Source organism: Triturus cristatus, chromosome 12 (genome assembly GCF_964204655.1).
Source record: "Triturus cristatus chromosome 12, aTriCri1.1, whole genome shotgun sequence".
NCBI classification, from domain to species: Eukaryota; Metazoa; Chordata; class Amphibia; order Caudata; family Salamandridae; genus Triturus; species Triturus cristatus.
This window is the reverse complement of record NC_140595.1, coordinates 455997883-456020990: the sequence shown is the minus strand read 5'-3', so window position 1 is coordinate 456020990 and position 23108 is coordinate 455997883. Positions and strand designations below refer to the sequence as shown.

General features: G+C 45.9%; 1 protein-coding gene across 1 annotated transcript in view; it reads left to right on the top strand.

The window, feature by feature from the left end:
• VPS35 (VPS35 retromer complex component) overlaps positions 1-23108 on the top strand; it is a 364228-nt gene that overhangs the window by 285533 nt on the left and 55587 nt on the right. The window contains exon 14 of the mRNA XM_085638094.1: positions 12156-12335. Within this exon, the coding sequence (XP_085494220.1) occupies positions 12156-12335 (180 nt within the window). The remainder of the gene's footprint in view (positions 1-12155; positions 12336-23108) is intronic.

The window sequence follows — 23108 nt, the reverse complement described above, 5'->3', positions numbered from 1 at the left end:
ATTCCTACACGTTTTCTGTGTATTCCGTCTCTAGGAGAGGGCGTTCTGTGCCTGCAGCAAGAGACTGTAGGAGTGCTGTGACTCAGATTATAGTGTAAGGTGTATAAATATTCATGTGAACATTGTTTTTCTTTATCTTGGAACCTAGGGATGTGGGCATAAACCAGATCAGCATGGACTAGTGATAAAATCGTCTGCTTTCATAGATTCCAGCAGAATATTGACTGAACAGTGCATCTTATGTTCTTCACATTTTCTTTTCTGGATCCTCCTACCATTTATTTTCACCAAAGCATTGCAATGGAAACAAAGCTTTTATGCATTTGGTTTTTAGATAATTCTCATTGCATGACTGAAATGATAGCGTCACATTCTTTGGATATTGGCCATATGCAAAGGTGTTAAATGAATTTCAGGAAGATTGTTGGTAACCAAATGAAAAAAAGAGTATAAAAAACACCATGCATGGATTACAGCTTCATTGTTCTAAGTTTTTTAGGTTTCTTGATTAAGGGCACATAGGTCCCTTTCTCACACTGTTAATTGAAGTAACTTTTCACTTAGGTACTCAGATCGTTATACTGCTGCAGTTTACTAGACCCCTCTATTTTATATTTTTATTTTATTTATTTGCCATCAGTAACATTTTAAACAGGAATGCACAGATAATAAAACATCCAGGGATGACATTTGCTTATTTAAAACCGAGTAGAGAATGGAGGGCAGTCACTTGCTTATCCCGAGTTACAGGATGTGACTTTTTAGTTCAGCTCTTTTTTAAATTCTTGTTGAGTGCGAAAAGCACAAATGAATGGTGGCAGAGGGTATCAATGCAAAGAGCCCCGAAGGTTGAAGAAGCAGATGCAGCCCAGGAAATTTCTTTTTGTTTCCTTTTGTTCTTTTAATACAGTGCTTACTCGGCCCAGGGACATTGCAGTTTTTTCCATGAGCACCAGTTACATTTTACAAGGTCAGTTTTCTTTAGGGTACATGGAGATAAAGTGATTTGCTGAGAATAACATTTGAACCTGTTTCCAAAGTTGAAAGCTCTCGCCGTAACGCACATGGTTTGGGAGAGACTAGAAGGTTAAAGTTGATTGATTGTAGATTTTGAGTCAGAGCATATTTTTAGCCAATGACATGGAGGTAGTTTGGAGACTGTCAGCGGCTTTAAATATAAGTGTCAGTAGTTTGTACCAGGTTTATTTATTAGTTCTCAGCAGTGCTTTAAATGGGGAAAAAATAGTGCAGTTACTCATTAAAATGAGGCGAGTGGGCGGGGCTAGGGGCGGGACTAAGAGCAAGACATCCTGTTACTTATTGACTTCAGTACTAGTTGCAGCAGGTACCAAAACACACGAGAAATGCGTTTCTATAAACAAAATAGGTTAACTCCTAACAAAAGCCAAACGTGGTGATGTTTTAATATGTCCTTGTTTTATAATATTTGAAGTTTCCATACTGTTATTTGGTGTTGCTTGGCACAATACTATATATTCTCGAGCGTGCACGCACACACACACACGTACGCTCACCCACACACACACAAACAAGCAGACGTGCACACACAAAGCATTCCCCACATTTCCTTTAATATACCTCCTAAGAGTGTCTTGAATCTCCGAATCTCCCCCCTTTCTCTCACTATTTTCCTCACACAAAACCGCCCACAGGCAAACATAAGCAGACACTGACGCAAAAGAATCAGGAAAGATTAAAGCCCTTTTAACCTAGGATTTCTTATTGCGCCATCACCTGGCTGCCTCGATCCTGTGTTTGCAATACAGCAGGATGGTGAACACCGGACGTTATGCAAATGAGCCCCCGCTGAATAGTTCAGCGGGGGCTCAGCTCACCAGTCACTGCTACAGAAGTGCCTTGGCTGTGAGACAGGTCACCAGCACTAACAGCTAAGGCGCCTACTGTTTGAGTACAGGTACTCTCCTTGGCAGCAGAGAAGTGCCGGTACTCAGAGTGGTAAAAATAAGAAGTGCCGGTACTCAGTGCCGGTGAGTACAGGCCCATTTAAAGCACTGGTTCTCAGTCAGTTTGCTTGGTAATTGCATGCTCTGGTAAGTTGTACATGGTTCAGGTCAAAATAATTGTGACCTCATCTATTAGTACATAAGAGTAGAGAGAGAGTCCAGCAGGAATACCATTATAGTAATCCTGTCTACTAAATACTGAAGAAATGATTAGTGTTTGGCTGGGTTGTATGATATATGTTACTTGTATTAAGTAGATATGCCCTGTGGCTGTTGTGGTAATGAAGCTTTCCATTTATATGAGTGGGCAGCCTGAGGATGGTGTCCGAGGAGGCAAATATCCGAGAATTAGGAGGAAAGTGGATGGTGGTCAGTCAGAAATATGGGCGTGGTTGACGAGGAAAGATACAGGATCGCCATTTTAAAGGAGTTCAGCATGTGTGGCTGTAAGGCCTTGCAGTGGATGGCAGTGAGGGACGTTGTGTGTAGCTGGATATTGAGTGTTGAAGTAGGAATGGAGTAAACAGTTTGGGTGATGTCTAGTTTGAAGGCTATAGGAGAACTCGTATGTGAACGTATTGTCACTGAGAGACGAGGAGCAGGTGGAGACAGGGAGAGGGCCTCAGACAGAGCTTTGTGGTAGAGGATTATGCTGGTATTTAGGATTTGAAGGGATTGGGGATCTTTGAATCTCTGGTAATAGGTGAGCCATTTGGTGTCCAGGCCATGGATGCCCCTTGAATGTAGGGAGGAGAGTAGACCAGAGCAGTTGACAATGTGAAAAGGACGCAAATGGGTCCCAGAGTATGGGAATAGTAGAAAGTCTTTTGTGCCGTGCGTTGGTGTGAAAGTTGGATAGTGGCACGAGTGCTCTTTCCATAGAGTGAACGCTTCGCGTGCAGTACAGAAGGGGATTCAGATTATCAGAGTGTGGGAGGGAGGGTCGGAAATGAAAACTAGGAGGCCTTATGGGATGTGCATTGGTGGCAAGATTTTATTGTGGTCTTCAGGATGGGTGAACGTTGGGTTGCAAATAAGGTAGAAATAGAGTCACAAGTAGTCCGGGTTCTCAAGTGTGGGTCATCGAGGAATGACGGACTGTTGAGTCGCTGTAGGTAGAGTCGTTGTCCAAGGACAATGAAGTCTTCCGCGTGAGTGGTGGCTCCCCAGGATACTGGGGGGGAAAAAAACAGAGTGGCGGTAAATAACTTCGCCTGTTTTTCTATGTTGGAAATCCCTTCACCTTACCCGGTGATCGTGCTAGACAGTAGGTTCAGTGGTGAGGGAGGGGTGTGCAGGGACAGGTGAACAAATGGTTCAGAAGAAGAAGAAAGAGAAAAAAAATCTGTTGCAGCCCTTTTAATTAGGCTAGGTTGCTGAGCTAACAGGGCCCTCTAGGTGGGTAGTCTATTCCTGTTACCGGCATATGCTCCCTTGCGGTGGCTGCGAGAGTTAATCAGCCTTTCAGGGTCACCAACCTCAGTGTTCAAGACAGTCAGGTGAAATCTCAACTCTACCAACCCGTTTCGACTTCCCTCCCCTATTTACAAGACTCGCCCCCTCCTCCCCCAACCCCCCCCCCCCCCCCCCCCCCCCTTCGCGTTCTTTTGGGTGCCCCGGTGACTGTGTACTCACCGCCAGAGCCATAACTCTCCAGAGTTACGGCAGCAAGCACGCGTCTCACGGGGGCGTCCACCAGTCCTCGCTCCACGTCTCCGGCGCTTCGGAGGTAGCGCTGGTGGTGTAGTCGTTCCCGATGTCCTCCTCCTCCGTCCGTCGAGCTGTCCTCTCTTTTCTTTGGCGTCTTCCTGCTTGGCGTCCGCGATTTCTACATCCTCCGCTTCCGCATGTGCGTCATCCTCTCGCGAGAGGTTTCTTTTACCTGCCTCCCTCGGCAGTGATTGGTCCTCCGCCTTGACGCTTTCCGCGTCATCCTGTAAGGGAGAAGGCGTGAGGCGTTTGTTAACCCCTTTGTGGTTGTACATGTTTCTCTCGGCTGGCGGCTGCCACGGCTCGGGTGTATGCCGCAGCTGAACCTCGTTCGGTCGCATCCTGACACAGAGTAAAGATAGAATGAAGTAATTAAAGATAAGTTATTCCAGAATTACTACCACAAGGATATTAGCTGTGAAATTTCCATCTTGTCTGCAATAAGACTGTGAGGAGGACGACGACGCAGCCAGGCGGAAGGTGGGAGAAACGGACTACGACGATCAGGAAAGGCCGGAAACAGCTTGCGGTCTAGTTGCGCTCGGAACGCGCACCGTCAGCACACTTCAGCCAATAGAATATAAGGAGGGCGGTACCCGGAAGGCTTTGTTCCAGGACAGCGCGGAGGAAGAGCGGATCCAGGGAGAGAGAACAACGGAGCCACGGACGACCAGCGGAGACGTCAGCGACGACCCTCGGAGAAGAGCGGGACCTGAGACGACCAGTGAAGCAGACGGGGGAACCCCGGAAGCCGTGCCCTCAAGGGAGGAAGCGTACACTGCGCACAAGCCCGGCGGCCCGAGAGAGGGAGAGGACGCCCCGGGTCCAGCTGCCACGGCCCGGTTCCCGGGTCGTGGCCACAGGCAAGTGCCCCTTAAAGGGTCTTTTTGGTGGGGTACCTGGGGTGTTTGTAAATAGTAAAGAGCAACACAGTCACACTCGGAGGAGAATCGGAACCCCTCACCCCTCTCACACTACCGTCCCATCCTGATCCCTACTTTTCCTTTTTCCCTCCCATGACGTTTGGTGGCGGTGGCACAGACAAATAGTAGAAGTGAGGAGAACCTAACCAGAGCGTTTCTTTCTTTCCCTTGGGGCTGCCCGGGTTTTGGAGTTTCCCCTACGAAGAGAGAGAAGAACCAGAGAAGGGGGCAAGAAGGTCATTGCAACCATCAGAGAAGAGAAGGAGCGGTAGCAGAACTACACTGGCTCAGTCCTGAAACTGTGGTGCTAACTTGTGGCTGCCCATGTTTGCTCATTCAGTTCACTTTTAGTTAAAAACAGACGAAATCCTGTACCCTGTGGCTTGTTACTATTAAAACAGGACCTTACAATACCTCATATGCTGCCTGGTCTCCATATATACCTCGTGTCAGGCCATCGGCATTCTTACAAAGCCTCAAGGTGTTTTTTTCTTTACTTCTGCCTGCCATTGCTGATCCCCAGATTCAGTAGCTTGTAGATGTAGGGGTTACTGAGGTTTTGCAGTTTATCCGGGATCGCTCTGAAAAGGTAATTTCCGGTGTCTTATCTATGACGTCGTCCATTGTTTTATTTAGGCTCAGCACCGGCTCCAGAAGGGCAGTAGGATTAAATCCCTAGAATTTCAATCAGCAAATTCTCATGGCAGAGGGACACGCAACATCTTCAAGCAATGCCTCGTTGATTCTACCGCTAGCACCGGTGCCATGTCTGATCTCCATGCCTGGTCTCTTTATTGGCACATACATCCCCATCCTCAATATCCTCCTTAGAATTCATACGTAGGGCGATTTTAAATGGTAGAGCTCTGTAAGAAAATAACTCCAGTATGTTTAAAGGTGTTACTTTAAGAGTCTGCCTTGACATTAAGAATCCTATCAGTGAGGGTGGTCATAAACGGAGGTGCAGAGCTGCACACAACACTGCAGTTGAGACGCAAATTAGCAGTTTGCTCTTTTCGCTTCCGTTAAGATGTGCACTGGCCCAAAAACGGGTCAGTTGGATTAACAAGGTAGACTCATGCTTTGTATCACATGTGGTGACAGTTTACAAAAAATTGAAAATACACTTGAATTAATCAGTTGCGCAGTAGTGTAGTTTGCTTTTTCTCCGGTCCTGACGAATTGCCAAAAGACCCTTTGGGCTACAGTATGCAAGAAACATGTTGACCATACCCTTTAGAACCTATCATGTCTGCTCCCTAGGACCATTGGATCCCATACGAGCAATACTATGTTTTAATTAGGGTAGTGAGCTACACAAATAAAGTTTACTCAAACCTATCATCCTTATACCTATTTTAAGTTTTTTCACCACACTACATACACGTCATACCCCACATACCCACACTTCATCCATTGGCAAAATCAAAAAGATCTCCGGCAAAGAGCCCCTTCGCGGGTGCCTGTCACGCATTGCAGCACCGGCCCGACGAGGAGCATGCCCAGATAATGAAGCATGACACCTTTCAGGTTGTGTGAGGGCACTTGCTCCTATTGGAGCATATTCCACTGACCTGATATCTCACTAATCCCTTACCCTTGTTTTAGGAACTGAACACTCCCATATTTCAGATACTGTACAAATATGATCACATCACCACATCCTGCTGGTACTCCATTGGCTTTCCTGGCCAGCCCACACCATCTTTAAAAACATCTGCATAATTTGCAAACGCCAGCACGACCAGCAGCCCCGCCGTCTTACGGACAAGCTCTCCTTCTTAGTAGTTTTCGGCACACCCGCAGCCAGGATACCATCAGACTGAAAACTAAGTGCAAAAGACAGAAAATGAGACAGTAGGCCTTTTCCATCAGTTCACCTAGGATCTAGAACAACATCCCCATATTAATGAGGACCGCCCCAACGGTTCTCCAATTTAGCAAAGAGTCGAAGACTCCCCTCTTTAAAGGTCACAACATCATAATGTATTAACCGTCTACAAACCACCTTCTGCTCTTTTCTCGTTTTTTTGCTCGTTGATCATGTACAGTGCTCCTGCCTTTTGAGTAGGTTTACGCTATAGAAATACCCTTTAAATATATGCATACATACTCATCTTAACATCTTGTTAAAGCACCGTGGAGCGGATGAAAGACTGCAAGAGAGTGCCATAACTAGTACACTTGACTCCAACCAAACTGGGGGAATGCCTTTGAGGAGTGAAGTTGGGGATTGCGAGTTATGCATATTTCAGACACAATCTGACCATCCAATGGGTTAATTGCTGATTGTCTCTTAAAGAATTCATACCTTCCATTTTTTTTAAGTGGTGCGAACTAGCCACCTGTTGAACTCTTTTAAATGTATTGCTGTACCATACCCTTTGTCTTTTAATTTGACCAGAAAAATATTGTTCAGGAACCCCTTTAGGTGTAATACGGTTAGAACTATCGCCCCTGTGGTCTGTAGTGAATTCACCTCTAGGTCTTTGAAACTTGAACCTACCTCTGAGAAAGAAAACGGTGTGGTCTTCTCCTTTGTCGTGGTGTCCTGTAGACCTCGATCTTGAAACCTGCGGTTTTCTGCAGAACCCTCACGACATTGGCTTTTTTGTTGCAAGGACTTATGGGGTATGTGGTCCTGTTGTTGATATTACTGTTAATGTGTTTTTTGTGCTGCTGGTCTTATTGTTGATATTACTGGTAATAGTTTTTGGGACTGCTGAGAAGTAAATTGAAGAAAGTAATATGCATTATCTGAGCCTCCGGTCTTGAAAGTAATGGGGGCAACAGGTGTTGCAAATCGAATTGTTTGCTTTCCAGTTCATGCGCTGTCATCCATCACAAATGGAGTTTTGTGTTTTTCACAGCATTCTTCAAGCATCATTTACTGTTTTGATTGGCTATAGAATAATAAAGTAGTTGCAGATAACGCAAAGAAAGCGAATTGTGTGTAATTCCAGATGTGTCCATAGATGCTGGACAACATTTTTTAAGTTACGTTGAATTTTTTTTTTTAATGTTGAAACACCATATCCAACTCAAATGTAATTTCCTCTGCACTGGGGTTCTCAATATAGATGAAGGGTACATAAACTCTACATCTGTGTACATCCATAACAAAGTCCTGGGTGTGTTTGTAGTAATCTAGGGGTGACGGTAGGTCTATTGGTCTCTGTGCCTGGATGCAATTGTTCTGCGTGGAAACCTTTAGCGCTGATGGTCTTTGTGTGTTATATGTTCTGTGTATACATGGATACCTCATTCTTGTTCTCTCTGCATATGTGCATGTCAAGAAGACAACAGGCACAGTGAACGACAGTAGTGGCAAGGGTCCTGACCCACAGCGCCCTTGAGTTCCAGAGATGAGGGGACAGCTCAAGCCATATTGTAAAACAACTGCTTTCATCCTGATCCCTCAGTGTCACCCAATGTCGGCATTTTGGCATACAGCCATTAAAGAAAGTGTGACTGGCTGGTGGAGAGAATGGTAAGTTGACTGTGAGGCAACTGCCAATGTAGCAGGCTTGTGCGGTTGCTTAGGCGCCATTTTGTGTATGGCAGGACTCGCTCCACTTGCTAACCACAAATGCAGGTTCATTCGACATTGCACTCAGTGCCCACGTAAACGGGAGATCGGCCCGTTAGTTACTGCAAAAAAAGTGTCTTGGCATGTACAAACGCTATTTTGCGAGTCACTGACTTGCAAAATAGCATTTGCGACGCTGGCAAATGGGAAGGGGTCCCCAGGGGACCCCTTTCCCTTGTGAGTGTGTGTGAAAATATTTTTTAAGAGCAGACAGTGGTCCCAGGGACCACTGGCTGCCCTTAAAAAATGAAAAGGTTAATTTTTCTTTTTTAAATGCATCCTGTTTTCCTTTAAGGAAAACGGGCTGCATTTTTTTTAAAACTGCTTTATTAAAAAAGCAGTCACAGGCATATGGTGGTCTGCTGACCCCAGCGGGCCACCATCCCTGGGAGTGCCAGCCATTCCAAATGGGGTCGCAAATTACGCTTTCCTCATGAATATTAATGAGGCATGCAATTTGCGACCCCATTGGGAATCGCAAACAATGTCTGAGACACTAGGACAAGAAGAAAGACGGTTGACTATAGATTTTTGCACATCATGCCAGTTCTGGTATATATACAGATTCTGCGCAAACACACCCTGGCATTAACCGTCTATTAATGCCTCTGTGCTCCAGATCCATAAACTACAATTCAATGGGCGTGCGCAGAGTAACAGAGTCCAGATTGTGAAAAAGGTATTTCTCTTTAGTTTCTTTTATTTTTCAACCAATATAAACAAGCTTTAGATTTCAGCTAACGCGTTTCGTTCTCACAAGGAGAACTTCATCAACATTAAACATAGGTATCCAAAAAGGGTCAATTATACAAGACAACATACAGGACATCAATTATGAATATTTGGAACAAAAGACATATGACAATTTATACAGTGCAATAAAAATATATATATTTTTTTAGATACACTAAAAGTATTTTATTCTCTCAATATAATAGAAGTATTTATTCATATATTTACTCATCACCACACATAGTTATTATATACAGGAGAGCAAGTGTGTGGTCCTGGAGTAGCTTCCCTTGTACCAAACGGTAATATGTAGGATTTAAAACATACATAAACTTTAAAAACAATAATCACCTTATACAATAAGCCAATGTCTGAGACACTGTTGTACATACACTTTTGCGAGTCACAAATTGTGAGATGCAATTCATCGCAATTTTCGTCTTGCAAAAGTGAATGGTCGTACATCTGGCCCTCAATGTTTTATTTTCATTTGCTCTGTGCTGCTGCCAGAGTCACACCCTCCCACTGCTTCGATACATGTAAACAGCGTAGGTGTTATTATGTAAATATTTCGAGCATCTGCAAATGCAAACACTAGCTACTTTAATGCTGCTCATCAATTTAAACCCCAAAATGTAAACATCTGTGAAATGTCGTAGGATCATTCCAAAACGTGATGGTGCAAGTCCTGCCCGAAGTGGGCATTCCCACATTATAAGACAACGTCCCCAAAACGCCTTTATCCGTGCTATAGTTTTGTGTGTTTGTGTTTATTTAAATGTTATCTTTCGGATGATTTGTATGCTCAAACTGAAGATGTAAATTATGCTTTATTCTGTACTCCCATGCGTGTACTCGAGTTTAGGATATTAAGTCACTTATTGTTCTAAAAGAAAGGCTTTTTCGTTTGAACTTCCTTTGTGTTTTAGTCATGCTCAACAAAGATTTTTGTTCTGGTCTTAAAGTGGAAGAACTCCCTCTTGGATTGTGGTGTACTTCATCAAAATGGAGGCACGAAATTTCAGAAATCTTTAATATGTGAGTGAACTAGGTGCTTTTGAGACTTGTTGGGATATTGACTATAAAATCATGAAAACAGACAGGGGCTGTGCTTTGAAGTCAAGAAATGCAGTCTGAATCACTGATTACATGGTGCCTGCGCACTTCATTTCTGGGCATAAGAGTAACTTGTATTGCACTTGCCAGTTTGTAAAGGTCTTTTAAACTTAAGCATTTAAAGTTTGACGAAACTTGTAGCAGTTGACACAAAATACAGTTCGCGGCTGAGACGAGAGTCAAACCGACATTGAAAAACATCTCAGTAAAGAAAAACGTAAAAAACGTCCACTGGTACTAAAACATAACTCCATCAATGTATCTCCTAATTTGTTTTTATATAGTGATTGCTTCCATCTGCACACCTGCTTCATAGCACGCTTAGTGAGCAATGAAATAATTATACTGCTCTAATGTACTTACCTCAGAAGGAAATGGCACTATGTGGGCCTCATCTGATTCAAGCCTTTTATTTGCAGGTTGGAAAGGCTCTCTGCTGCATGTGCATAAAATATAAGAGCTACAGCTCTGTCCTTCATGAAGATAATAAGAACCAGACAGGGATTGCCAGTCTCGGACCCCATACCCTTTCCCCATACCCTTTCTGTCCACAGGCCGGTGATCCACTACTAAAAGGTGGGCACTGTAGGTGCATCTAACAATTTCCAGAAAGCTGTAGAGTGGGGGATTTTCTGTTTGGGAGCCTCACAACAGCAGGGGCAAAAATTCAGAGGTTCAAAAGGTGAAATAACTTGTGGTTTTCACGAGCAAAACCCACTTTCATATAAACACATAATGCTTCTCTCATAGCTCCTGATAGAAGTATATTTTAATCTGAAGTAGTTATATGGTTTCTTTAGTGAAGTCAAAAGGCAGAAATACATAGTAATAGGTACTCCAGTTCCATTAAAGGCTCAAACTAGGGTAATTAACAAGAGCCTGCTATATAAAAAATATTGACTGTACAGGTACACAGCCCTTATTGCCATTAATACATATTCTTTTACCGGATATTAATAGGTATCACAAAGTAGTTTTCTGTTAAATTGAATTACCAGATATTTATATAGGCTCAGTACCTCAGAACATCTACATTGCTGTCGGGAACGTTCTGTCATAAACCTATGCTTGCATGTTAGATGCAGTTATTGTATGTATTGTGGTGCATTTTTTAGAGCAGAAATGTTTCAAGACCTACCTAAACATGTTTGTAGTTTTTTCCTGCAATGAAATGGTTACTGTTGAATTTTAAGATATTTTACACAGTCTGTTCGAAAAAGCGCCTCCATAATCTACAATGTGCAGAGTTCTGGTATAAGCCTAACCCCAAGGTTCCATTTCACCTGATACGGTACTACCGTCATAGAGAGTGACTGTAATAGGAGACTAGGTGGTGAGTCCCTGTATTTAAATGCATCATAATAACCACAGCACCTGGATGGCAAATAAAAATATGCATTCTGTGGTAGAGCAAGTGGGTGCAGGGGGTTGCAACTATTTTGTCCAGCCTGTTCTTGGTTCTTAGTCCTGCCAGCTCACTCCCAAGGAGGAGTATTTCGAGGACCACTGTAGGTCAGAGGCTGTTTTACTCATGTCCTTTGGCATTGCAGCCTTTTGCAGAATTCTGCCCCTTATCGAAACCATCCCTCCTGTGCAACACATACATTGTGCCTGAAAGAGTGCCCTCTGGAGGGAGGCACAACGTGTTGCAGTCCCTGGCATCTTCTTTTGCAGATGCATACACCCTAGTCTCTATGGTACTTGGAGGACATGCAGTATCGCAACTGTATTTTTGTTTCATTCGTATTTTTACTGGTATCTTAGTGGGATTTACCTATTAATCTAATTTATAATAAATCCTAAGCTGCTTCACACATCTCTGTGTTCATGGCCATACCTTCACTGGTGACCTGAATACATTTCAGAGACCCATAGTAACAGGTAAGGAAGCTGCTTCTTCATGTTACTACATCTGATTGTTTGCCGGATGAAAACATTCTCCGGGACGAAAAGACACAAAGTGACTATCAAGTATTGTAAGCGGGCTGTGTGCTCACGTTTTTTCAGACCAACAATCCGTATGCACCATGTCTGGGTGTTAGTGCTTCGTGTGTTCATACTAAAGGCTTGATAAGCACCAAATATATTTGCTTTTTCTAGGATGACAAATGGGAGAAGAAATGCCAGAAGATCTTTTCGTTTGCCCATCAGACCATCAGCGCTTTAATTAAAGCCGAGCTGGCGGAATTGCCCTTGAGGCTATTCCTCCAAGGTGCCCTGGCAGCTGGAGAAATTGGATTTGAGAACCATGAAACCGTTGCATACGAGTTCATGGCCCAGGTAACCTCTTGATTGCTGTAACCTTGTCAGTTGTAACAAGCTGAAAATGCCAAGCGCTTTGGCACTGAACTGCACGTTGCGTATTTTCAAACCGCAACATATACATTGTGTTTCATCATGTAGTACTTGTTGATTCTTCGCCTTTTGAGCCATTTGTACAAGAGTGGGTGACAGACTCCCCAATACGATTGTCCTTGCTGAGCCCCAGATGAAAACATTTCCTCACTTCCAACTTTGAAATAGCGAATACATAGAATTATAGATGGGTAACAGTGAATTACCGGGATTTTTTTTTTCCAGAGGGGTTCTGGGTGACATCAAATAGACAACAAGAGTAAAGTTCGAGTTGTCTATGATGTCACTCAGAACGCCAGGTGAAAAACATCCCTTAAATTCACTTTTTACCCATCTATATTTTTATGTTATGTATGGCCACCCAAAATCATCTGCTCCTGCTTTCAAATGCAATGCAGTGTCAGAGGACTAATGGGGAAGCCATACATAACATGACCTCTGTCTTGTATCCCTGCGCCAAAGATTAAAAAACAAATCTTGTCTGCCATTCTTGATCAACGATGCCTGTCAGCCTAGCCTGGAAGTCCTTTAAGACATCACAACAGTGGATAACCATTTTATCAACTGTTGCTATGTCATAGCAGTGGGTTTTGAGATTCTAAAACTGAAATAAATGGTAGAGAGACTGGCTGAAAGCCATACATTAGTATAATAAATGGAAGCCTGCCAGCTCTGTATAAAATCCAAATCAAAATTTACATTTTACAGGTGAATTCTGATCTCTCCCATCACCTTTAAGAATTAAATGACGTAGCTGCTTAATGTGTAATATAGCTTTATAGTCTGCTGCAGAGGGTTATACCGGCTGTTAAAGGCCCTGCCCCTGAGTTATAGGCCTGAGCTAAATGTTTTAGCTTGCGGTAGCAGGGCTATAAGGCTAGTAGAATATTCCACGCACTAAAGGCAGAAGGTTCTAAATTTAAAAGCGGGAAACAGAAAGACAAACATTGTAATGGTGGAGCTCTTGGCTTATATTAGTTATTGTAAGCCCGGATCTATTCCATTATCTTCAATGGAGAAATCAACAGTCTAATGTTCTAATGACTTTTTAGAACATTGGAATGTTGGGAGTTCTACTAAAGAAAATGAAGCGGCTCTGGGATAATAATGGCTGTTATAGGCCTTCTGTTCCAACATTCCACTGTTTGTCTTTCTCTTTCTCCTTTTTTAGTATAAAACATTCTACCTTCAATGGGTGGCATATGCTCATAGCCCTTCTGCCTCAGGCTGTACTGGTTGTTAAAAGCCATCTCACTTAGTAGCCTCTGGTTTAGGGTCTTTATTAACTCTTATAGCCCTCAGTAGATGGCTATAAGCCTATATTACAGGTAAGTTCTAGCGTCATAATGCCCCTGCCAGTCATCAGCCCAGGTGCAAATCAGGTCACGAAGTATAATCTCAACTACCATTTAAGCACGGCACAAACACAAAAATGGTATTTCGCTCTTAAGTTCTGGTTTTCTAAAACGAACAGTGAAGAGGAGAAAGGAAATATTTGTCAACATGTTAATTTTTAGCTAAAGGACATTACAGAAAAAAAAAAATCTCTGCCTTTTTCTACACATTCTGAGACCTCCATTCATTGTTAAATCTGATAAAAATTAGACTGATTCTGTTTTCATTTTGCATCAAATTACGAACTGCTTTTTTGATGTGCTTAATTCTGCATTAGAGTCCACTTTTATTTTTCATTTCTGCAACTATAATTCCTCTTCCATATGAAATAGACTGCTAGGATTTAGGCGGCTTGTAGGAATCTTGATGTGACCATGTATTATAAGGAATAAAATCCACTCTGTGCTACATTTTAAGGATATTGCAAGTCACCTTGCTGTTTCTTGACCTTGTAAAGCAAATTGGGCATCTGATAGAGACTGCTAGCCACAGATTCCTTAACGTAGAATTATCCCCAGGCGTGAGACTGGACCCAGAAAATGTTCTTGTCCCAGCATTTCTGCGCGCCGGGGGGCAGCATCACAAGACTCGGTCCCTCCATCTTCTGCGGGCGTGACTTCAGCGAGGTCACATAAGCCCCACCCCAGCGCGCTGCCGTCAGTTTCCTTCCAGATCCGCGTGTAATCTGGATCATGTTCCTGGCCTGTTTTCAGTCTTTCTTTTCACGCTTTGCGTTTCTTTTTGGGAAAAGTGTGCGAATGCCTTCGGGCTTAAAGACGTGCTCGTCTTGCGCGCGCCAGATGTCGGTGACGGACCCTCACCCCATTTGTATGTGGTATTTGGGGGAGCACCACGACTCCACAGACTGCAAGGCTTGTCAGCAGATGAAGCCGAAGTCCCGGCGGGAGTGCTGGATGAAACTCCTCTCGGCCCGCATGTCCAGGACGGTGTCGTCACCGCGTCCGTCCCCCGCGGAAGGGTTCAAGAACCGGCGCTTCCGTCTCCGACATCGTCCCTCTCCAAGGCCGTAAGGGCGTCGCTTGCCTGTGGGTAAGTGTCGCAGCTTGTCCCCGAGGCCCAGTCCCCACCCTGTGGGGGGTACGGGTTCTTAGCGGGTCGTGCGGCCTCGCACGTCTGCTCCCTGTCCGCCGTTTTTCTGGCGTGGGGGTGACCAAAACCCAAATGGAGGCCTATGCTGCGCCTTGCAGGCCTCTTGGGCTCCTCCTCCTCCTCTTCCTGGGACGTCTGCGGATCCCTTGCCATATGCGGGGCCTTCTGCGGAGTCGCCGGCGGCTCCGGCGTCCAACAGGTTCAGCTTCAGGTCTTGGAGATGTGGTGTCGTCGGGGTGTGGCCCTACGGGGTTCCCTCCTTCGGACCACGATGCCTCTGTCTCGCCGCAAACCCCCGTGGGGGTCCCTGTGGTGTTGGGGGATGTTGCCGGGACTCAGGGCTCGTCCTCTGGACGGGCGGCGGCCTTGTCTGAGGCCCAGCTGACGCCGCTCAGGCGCCGGCGGCTGCTGGCCCTGGTGGCGCTGCAGGGGCTGGCTAGGGGCCGGGATGCGTCCCCAGGCCCCCCTCGTCTCTCCAAGCAGGCGGCTGCCTCGTCAGTTATTTGACCGCCCCGGCTCCGACATCGCCCCGTTCTCCCGCTATGCAGGTCGTGGCGGAGGCCGTCTCTGCGTCCCCTTCGGCGCCGGTCGACGTTGCGCTGACGCCAGTGGCGGACTCCACGGCGCCGTGCCAGCGTCGGGTCATTGATTCGTCTTCGGAGGCCCCCTCTTCTCCAGGCTTAGCTTACAGCCGTCGCCCACGGAGGAATTGCTCTCCCCACCGCGTTGCCCTACGGAGGCGAGTGCTGCCTTCCCCCGGGCTGTTTCGACGGCCGTGTGGATTTTGCGCATGGGCAACCCGGCTGCCCATTTCCCCGCGGATCATTTGCTTGAGTTTCTCCATCAGGGCTCTGGTGGACGGGAGCTGCTTCTTCCCTTCAAAGCTTCGCTCCATAATTCTCTCTTGGGGGCCTGGGGGCATCCAGCCACGGGGGACCCGGTGCCCCAGGCACTTCTGCGCCGTCCTGCTCCGTATGATCCTGTCTGCCTTTCCTTCCACCCATCTACCAGGGGCCCTCTTCTGCAGACTGCCTTTCCCTCCTTGCCATCGGTGTTATCTCCTCCGTCACGGGAGGACCGGTGGTTAGATTCATGGAGGTGTAACATCTTCGCCTCCTCCTGTGCTGCCTTGCGGGCGCTCAACACGCCTTGTGTGTTGGCCAGAGCCACTTCCAGCTTGTGGGATTCTACGGAGTCCCTTCTGTCTTGCGCTTCTCAGGAGGGTGCCTGCGCTGATCTGCGGCACCATGTATTGGATGGCCGGGAGCTGGCTGCGTTTATTCTTCGCTCGGCTCTAGATGTCTCTGTGGCGCATGGTCGCAGTATGGCTTCTTCGGTGGCCCTCCGTCGCCATGCTTGGCTGAGGGATAATGTTTTCCCTGAGAATGTTAGGGAGCGTCTGGTTGACCTCCCTTTCGATGGTGCCCTTTTGTTTCACGCCCCTGCGGATTCTACCGTTCAGCGGTTCCTTGCGGGGTTTCGTCCTCCTCCTCCTCAGTGAACCTGGATGTCGGTCCTGCGGTGTTCTGGGAGGTGTTCTCCCATTGTTTTCTTGAGTCTATTATTCGGTAGCCCTGGTTGTGTGTTCTGTGTGGTTGGTGTGCTTTCAGGGTCCTTCGGTTGGCCCTTCGGTGTTGTTGGCTGCTGGTTCAGCCCCCTTTTTTGACTTGTGGTTTTGGCTGTTGGTAAAGCCGTGTAGGTCCTGGGATTGGGCCTTTTGTGTCTTCTTTATTGGCTGCTTGGCAAGCCGTCTGCAGTTTACCCGCAGGTCTTTTTGTTTGTCCTCTGCTGCGGATTTTTTTCCTAAGAGGTGTTCCCATGTTTTCTTGGGACGCAGCATACCATGTGTGGGGTACTTGTAGCTATTACATAGCTTTGTCATGTGCTGGGGAGGTGTGGTCACCTTTTTCGGGTTCCTTGTTCTCTTTGGCATTATGGTATATCGCTGGTGCGGTCGCTTTGCCAATTGTCTTGGCGCAGCTTGCGTTGCGCCCAAGTCTGTCCTTCTCCAGGTTCGCTACGTCGTCGACCAGTCTGGCCAGCTGTCTGCGGCGTGGTGGTGTGGCGATTGCGCCCTTCTGTCCAGCGTTTCGGCCTGGTCCTCTGTCTGGTGTTCCAGAGGGACTGGCTTTCCTTGGCTTTCTGTGTTCTGGTTGACGACCTGGGTCCGTCCTCCGTATCTCTTTCTATCTCTCTCTCTCTCTCTCTCTTTCTCTTCTGCCTGATCCCACTTCTTTCATGGGTCAGTGTGTGTTTCGGGACCGGCCCCTCCTTTAAGGTGTGTCCTGGCCCTCCCTGGTCTCTGCCTTCGGCTCGCGCTTGGCTTGTTCTGGGGCACTGCTCCATGGTGTTGCTGCTGGCTGCTTGCGGCCAAGCTGTGTTCGGTTGTTTCCTATCACTGTGTGTGCTTCTTACGGCGGGCCCTGCCTCCAGTTCTACCTCTTCTCCCTGGGGTTTGAGGTGGTTCTTTTGTTCCTTGAGGCCCTTCGGGCACTGTCTGCCCCTGCGGGGTGTTGGGCGGTTCTCCCTTGGTTGGGCTTGGGATCTCCTGGCCTTCCCTTCTTGTTCCTGTGACATGTTCCCTGCTGGGGCCCTGTGTCTCTCCTGCTGGGGAGGCTCTCTTGCAGACCCTCCTCCCTTCTGAGTATGGGTCGGTTATCTATTCTACGTTAAGGAATCTGCGGCTAGTAGTCTCTATCAGATGTACAAGTTACTTACCTCCGGTAACGATGTATCTGGGAGAGACGATTCTAGCCGCAGATTCCTTCACGACCCGCCCTTCCTCCCCGTTCTGCGAGGACCCTCAGCTTGGTTTCTGCACTCGCCTCCCTCTGGGTGGCTTGTCTTCTGTGGGTGTCCTCTTTGCTTTTTTCCGGTCAGGCTGTCCGGTTCTGCTTGAATGGTTTCATTTCCCTTTTTTTCTTTTGAGAACAGGGATGATTGGTTTCTGCGTGCCTTTGCTTCCCTCCACCTGGTTTCTCTCCAGTGTAGGGGCCTCCTTTTGCTCTTTCTTCCCTCTGTTTGTTTGGCGTTTCTGTTCCCCTTGCGGTCTTCTGCGTTGGGGATTCTTTGCCTGTCCTTTGGCCTCCTGCCCTTTTCAGGGGATATGGCCATCCTTAACTGTGTAGTCTGGGGGTGGATTGCTGTTGCTCCTCTGTTCCAGGCTTGTGGCCCTTCACCGTGTGTTTTTGTGGTTGCAGTCTCTCTCTCTCTCTCTCGTTCGCTCTCTTTTTTCTGGCGCTTTCACATACTTGTGCCTCCAGGATGGCTGTCGCCTTGGCTTGCTTGGTTGTTCTTCGGAGTGGTGCTCTGCTCTTTCCCTGCTATGACTTCACTACTATGGCCTTCTGGTGCTTTAGTGCCAACTGGTGCTATCGCCTTGGCTTGCACTGTTGTTCCTCAAAGTGGTGCTCTGCTCTTTCCTTGTTATCGCTTAGCTGCAATGGCCTTTGGGTACCTTGGTGACAGCGGGTAATGTTCCCCACCCTTTGTTTCTCTCTGTTTGGTTTCTCTGGGTTTTTCGCACACTATTCCCATGCTGTCCTCAGTTTTGTTGTGATGGCTCCGCGTAGTGGCACGGAAAAGTTCTACCCCCACTTCTAGTCGTGGAAAGTTCCTTCATTCGCATGTCACGGCTCAAATGAGTCTAGGGTCACAAAAGACTAGTGGATTCTTTGTGTGTGCCCGAGGCAGACCCTATTGAGGTGCAAGTGGAGCAGCGAATAGCCCTGCCATCCTGTCAGGATGGCCCATCATCCCCAACACCTAAGCCTTTTTGTCTCACTGGAGAAATACAGAAAGCCTAACGCCAGGGTCATGTGAGCCAGGACACTGGCGGCAGGCACCAGGTGATGATGACAAGAAAATGTGAACTTTCTAAGCGTGACATTTTCAGAATTGTGAATTAAAATCTGACTTTACCATTAACGAGGATGTAAAATTATTTGTTTTAAAACCAGGCATGACATTTCTACCGGTTTCCAATAAAGGTTAGTTAGCACTTATTAGATGTAATAATGTAACCCTGTGTTATCCTGCGGGAGAGGTGGGCCTTATAGTAGTGAAAAACAAATTTAGTTGGCTTTCACTACCAGGATGTGTAAAACTTAAACACACATGCCCTACTTTTTAAATACAGTTTAACCTTCCATGGGGGCTGTTTAGAGCCTACCGTAGGGGAAGGTTTAGGCCTGGCAAAGGGTTTATTTTGCCAATTCGAATTGGCAATTCGAAACTACTACAGGCTGCAATGAGAGGCAGGAGACGTGTTTTAAAGTGCTACTTTCGTGGGTGGCACAATGAGTGCCGCAGGCCCACTAGTAGCATTTTATTTACAGGCTCTGGGTACATGTAGTACCACTTCTGTAGGGACTAACAAGTAAATTAAATGTGCCAGTTGGGTGTAAGTCAGTTTTACCATGTTTAAAGGAGTGAGCTCCAGCACTTTAGCACCGGTTACCAGTGGTAAATTGCAGAGTCCAAAACGCCAACAGAAACGGGTTCAGCAAAGGAAGGGAGTGAACGAAAAAAAAGTTTGATGCGACCCTGCACAGTGGGTCAAGTCCAACACACAGCTATTCTAATAAATGGTGGTGTTGTAGCGAGACGTGATTTACTTAGCGTGAGAGCCGATAGTAGCATTCACAGTTTAGCACAGTGAAAACACCACAAAGGGACTCAAAACCAGTTAGAAAAACAGCCAATATTTATCTGACTAAATAAGAGCAAAATGATAAAGATCCAACATACACAAGTCAAGTTACAAATTCACAAAGATTTAATGCAGTTATAGCACTTAGATGCAAAATAGCTCCAACTGGGGCAATGGCGACGTGCTTGACGAAATTGAATCTCAAAGTTTAGGGCAGACCGCGATTGAGCTGACTGCAGAGTTGTCCAGACCCCAGTTGCTGTATCTTTGAAACGGTGACAAAACAGACACTACGAAGCGCTGGGGTGGTGCGGCATTGGTTCCTTACTGTCAGTGCAGGTCATTGGCACGTCTGTGCTTGGGATGGCATGTTGCACAACGGCGGTGAGGTGTGACTGAAGCAAGTGAGGCGTCAGTTCCTTGAGGTGCTGGGGAGTTGTTGAGCAGGGACATTGCAAGGCACACAGGAGGTGATGCAGCGTTGGCAGTGAGGCGTCGGTTCCGCTGCGTCAATGAAGTGTCGAGAGTCAATCCACGTGGCGTTGATTTTGCAGTGTTTGAAAGTCACACCATGGGGCCTCCGGTGCGGCAGCAGAGCTAGAGTCGTGCGCCACGCAGTATTCGGGACTCCCTCTGTGATGAATCTTCGGAGGCTCTGCAGCGGTGTTGGCGCCTGCGTTGTAAGTTGTGGTTGTTGCGTTGAGCTGGGACCACAGCTCCAAAGCAGGCAGCACCGGCTCGGAAGTCACAGTTGATGTGCTGGTTTCTTGTTGAACACAGCTGACTCACTTTCAAGGGCCCAGGAACTGGATTTGACACCACTTGGCAGAGTAGGGCTCTCAGCAAGAAAGCCCAGGTGCTGCAGGTTAAGTCTTTGTTGGCCCGGAGACTACTTAACAGAAGGCAAGCTCATATCAAGCCCTTGGAGAAACTCAGAAACCAGGATGTAGAAAGTAAAGTCCAGCCTTTCACTCCCAGGATAGAAGCAGCAGGCCAGCGCAGCAAAGTAGGCAGCAAAGTGGTAGTCCCTCCTGAAGCAACCCAGCTCTTCTTCCTGGCAGAATGTCATCAGTCCAGAAGTGTTCCGAGTATATGGTGTCAGAGGTCCAGTACGTATAACCATTTCAGCCTTTGAAGTAGGCAAGCTTCAAATAAAGGTCTTTGTAGTGCACAAGACCCTTCCCTCCGGGCTCTGACTCCAGCATACTACAAGGGGGTAGAGGCTGCTTTGTAAAGGGATAGACACAGTCCTATTCAGGTGCAAGTGTCAGCTCCTCCTACCACTTTAGTTTAGTAAGACCCATCAGCCTGGTGATTGGCCATCAAGATATGCAGAGTAAACCGTAGACCTTTGTGTGTGACTCGATAGAGTGACTTTACAAAGCCCAGCTGTCACTCTGACCTAGATGTGTATTCTAGAGACAGTCAGAGGCACAGAATGGTTAAAGTAAGAAAATGCCAACTTTCGAAAAGTGGCATTTTCAACCTGAAATTTAAAAACCAACTTAACTCAAATATGTGTTTTCAAATTGTGAGTCCAGAGACACCAAACTCCAATTTTCTACCAGCTCCCAATTGGAATATACATTTGTAAGATGTTTCAAGGAACTCCAACGCTAACCTATGGGAGAGATAGGCCATGCTGTAGTGAAAAACGAAATGAACAGTATTTCACTACCAAGACATGTAAAACACACCAGTACATGTCCTGCCTTTTAAATACACTACACCCTGCCCATGGGGCTACCTATGGCCTACCTTAGGGGTGCCTTACATGTAGTTAAAAGGGAAGTTTGGGCCTGGCAAGTGGGTGCATTTACCAGGTCGAAAGGGCAGTTGAAACTGCACCTATAGACACTACAGTTGCAGGTCTGAGACATGTTTAGGGCTAATCGTGTGAGTGGCACAGTCAGTGCTTCAAGCCCACTAGTAGCATTTGACTTACAGGCCCTGGGCACATGGAGTGCATTATACTAGGGGCTTACTAGTAAGTCAGATAGGCCAATCAAGGAGAAACCAAATTCTGTTACATTTAAGACACGGAGCACTTGCACTTTAACATTGGTCAGCAGTGGTAAAGTCCTAAAACCAACAAAAACGAAATGCATTACACAGTCAAAAACAGGAGGTCAGAGTCAGAAAGACAGGGGAAACTGTGACAAAAGATGCCAGGCCTAGCAAAGGGGATTAAGTTCAACAAAAGAGTTTTGCTTTCTTCCTCGCTGACTCACTCTCACTCTTTCTCTGCCTTTCCTGCTGCATCCCCATCTTTCTCTCATTCTTTCTTTCTTTCTTTAAGCTTTATTTCGGCTGATATAGCCATAAAAGCAAGAATACATAAAAAAACATTTCCAACAAATGAATACAAATACACAGACCAAATATTCAAGTTAATACATACAGAGGGGCAAACAACAATTAATCACCTCATCGGATGTGCAACTTACAGCTTTAAAATCAAAAACATACATTATAATTTAATTTAAAAAGCCAGATTTTTAAAACTTTTTTCTAAAAACATGTTAAAAAGAAGGGATCAGTACATTTCATAATAACTAACTGGGCTAAGAAAGGGTGCAAACCGCATCGGTGCATTACAACTTGCAACCTGTCTATTTCCTTATAAGGTACACATTAAATAAAAACCTACTTATACAAAACACTACTAATTGCGAGGTATTTGACTTGAGTATACGTTCTGCCTCTTTATAAGACCTAACCCCCATGTTTTTACATAAGGGTTTGATCCAGCGGTCCCTTGATTTTTTTATAGGCTGGGCAGAAGAACAATAGATGGACATCATCTTCTTTTTCTTTTTGAAAGCAAAGGGTACACAGCCCACTGGCCTCCTTACCCCCCCCCACCTACAAGTGTTTGCAGAAGTCTGTAAGACCCCATATCTAAATTGCAGATATAATGTTTTTGCTAAAGGTGGTCCTATCTCATCCATGAATTGTTCAAATTCAGGAATTTCCTTTATAGTCAAAAAATCTCTGGGACAATGTGCCAAATGTTGAACTATGAAATAGTTCGCCATTGATATATTTCCAGAAAGTAGACTTTACAAGCTTTTTGAGGGGCGGCGTCATATTCTGAGGTTCTTCCCAAAAGTGGGAGAACCCTAGCCTGTTAAACCACTGGAAAATGTGATTTAACCATGCAATCTTCTTATACCCATCGATCCGGATTATTTCTATCAATCCACTCTTATAATCACTCAACTCCGGGGTTGTCCATAGCCTAACCCAGTACAATAATGGCCTTAGTATGGCTTGATAGTCTGTCCTTTTAAGATTAATATCCAGGAACACTGGGACTAGGGGGGTTCCAATTGGTATTTTAAGCAACCTACGTATAAAATAATTTTCTTCCTTCTCAAAGTTGCTTTTACAAGAATGCCCCCATACCTCAGCTCCATAAAGTGCCGCTGATTGGGCCTTCGCCTTAAATAATTCGAGTGCCGGCGTAATAGCTTTAGAATGACTACTGCCGTGCACCTTTAGAATAGGCATCGAATTTTGTTTTAAGGTTAATTTGCTTT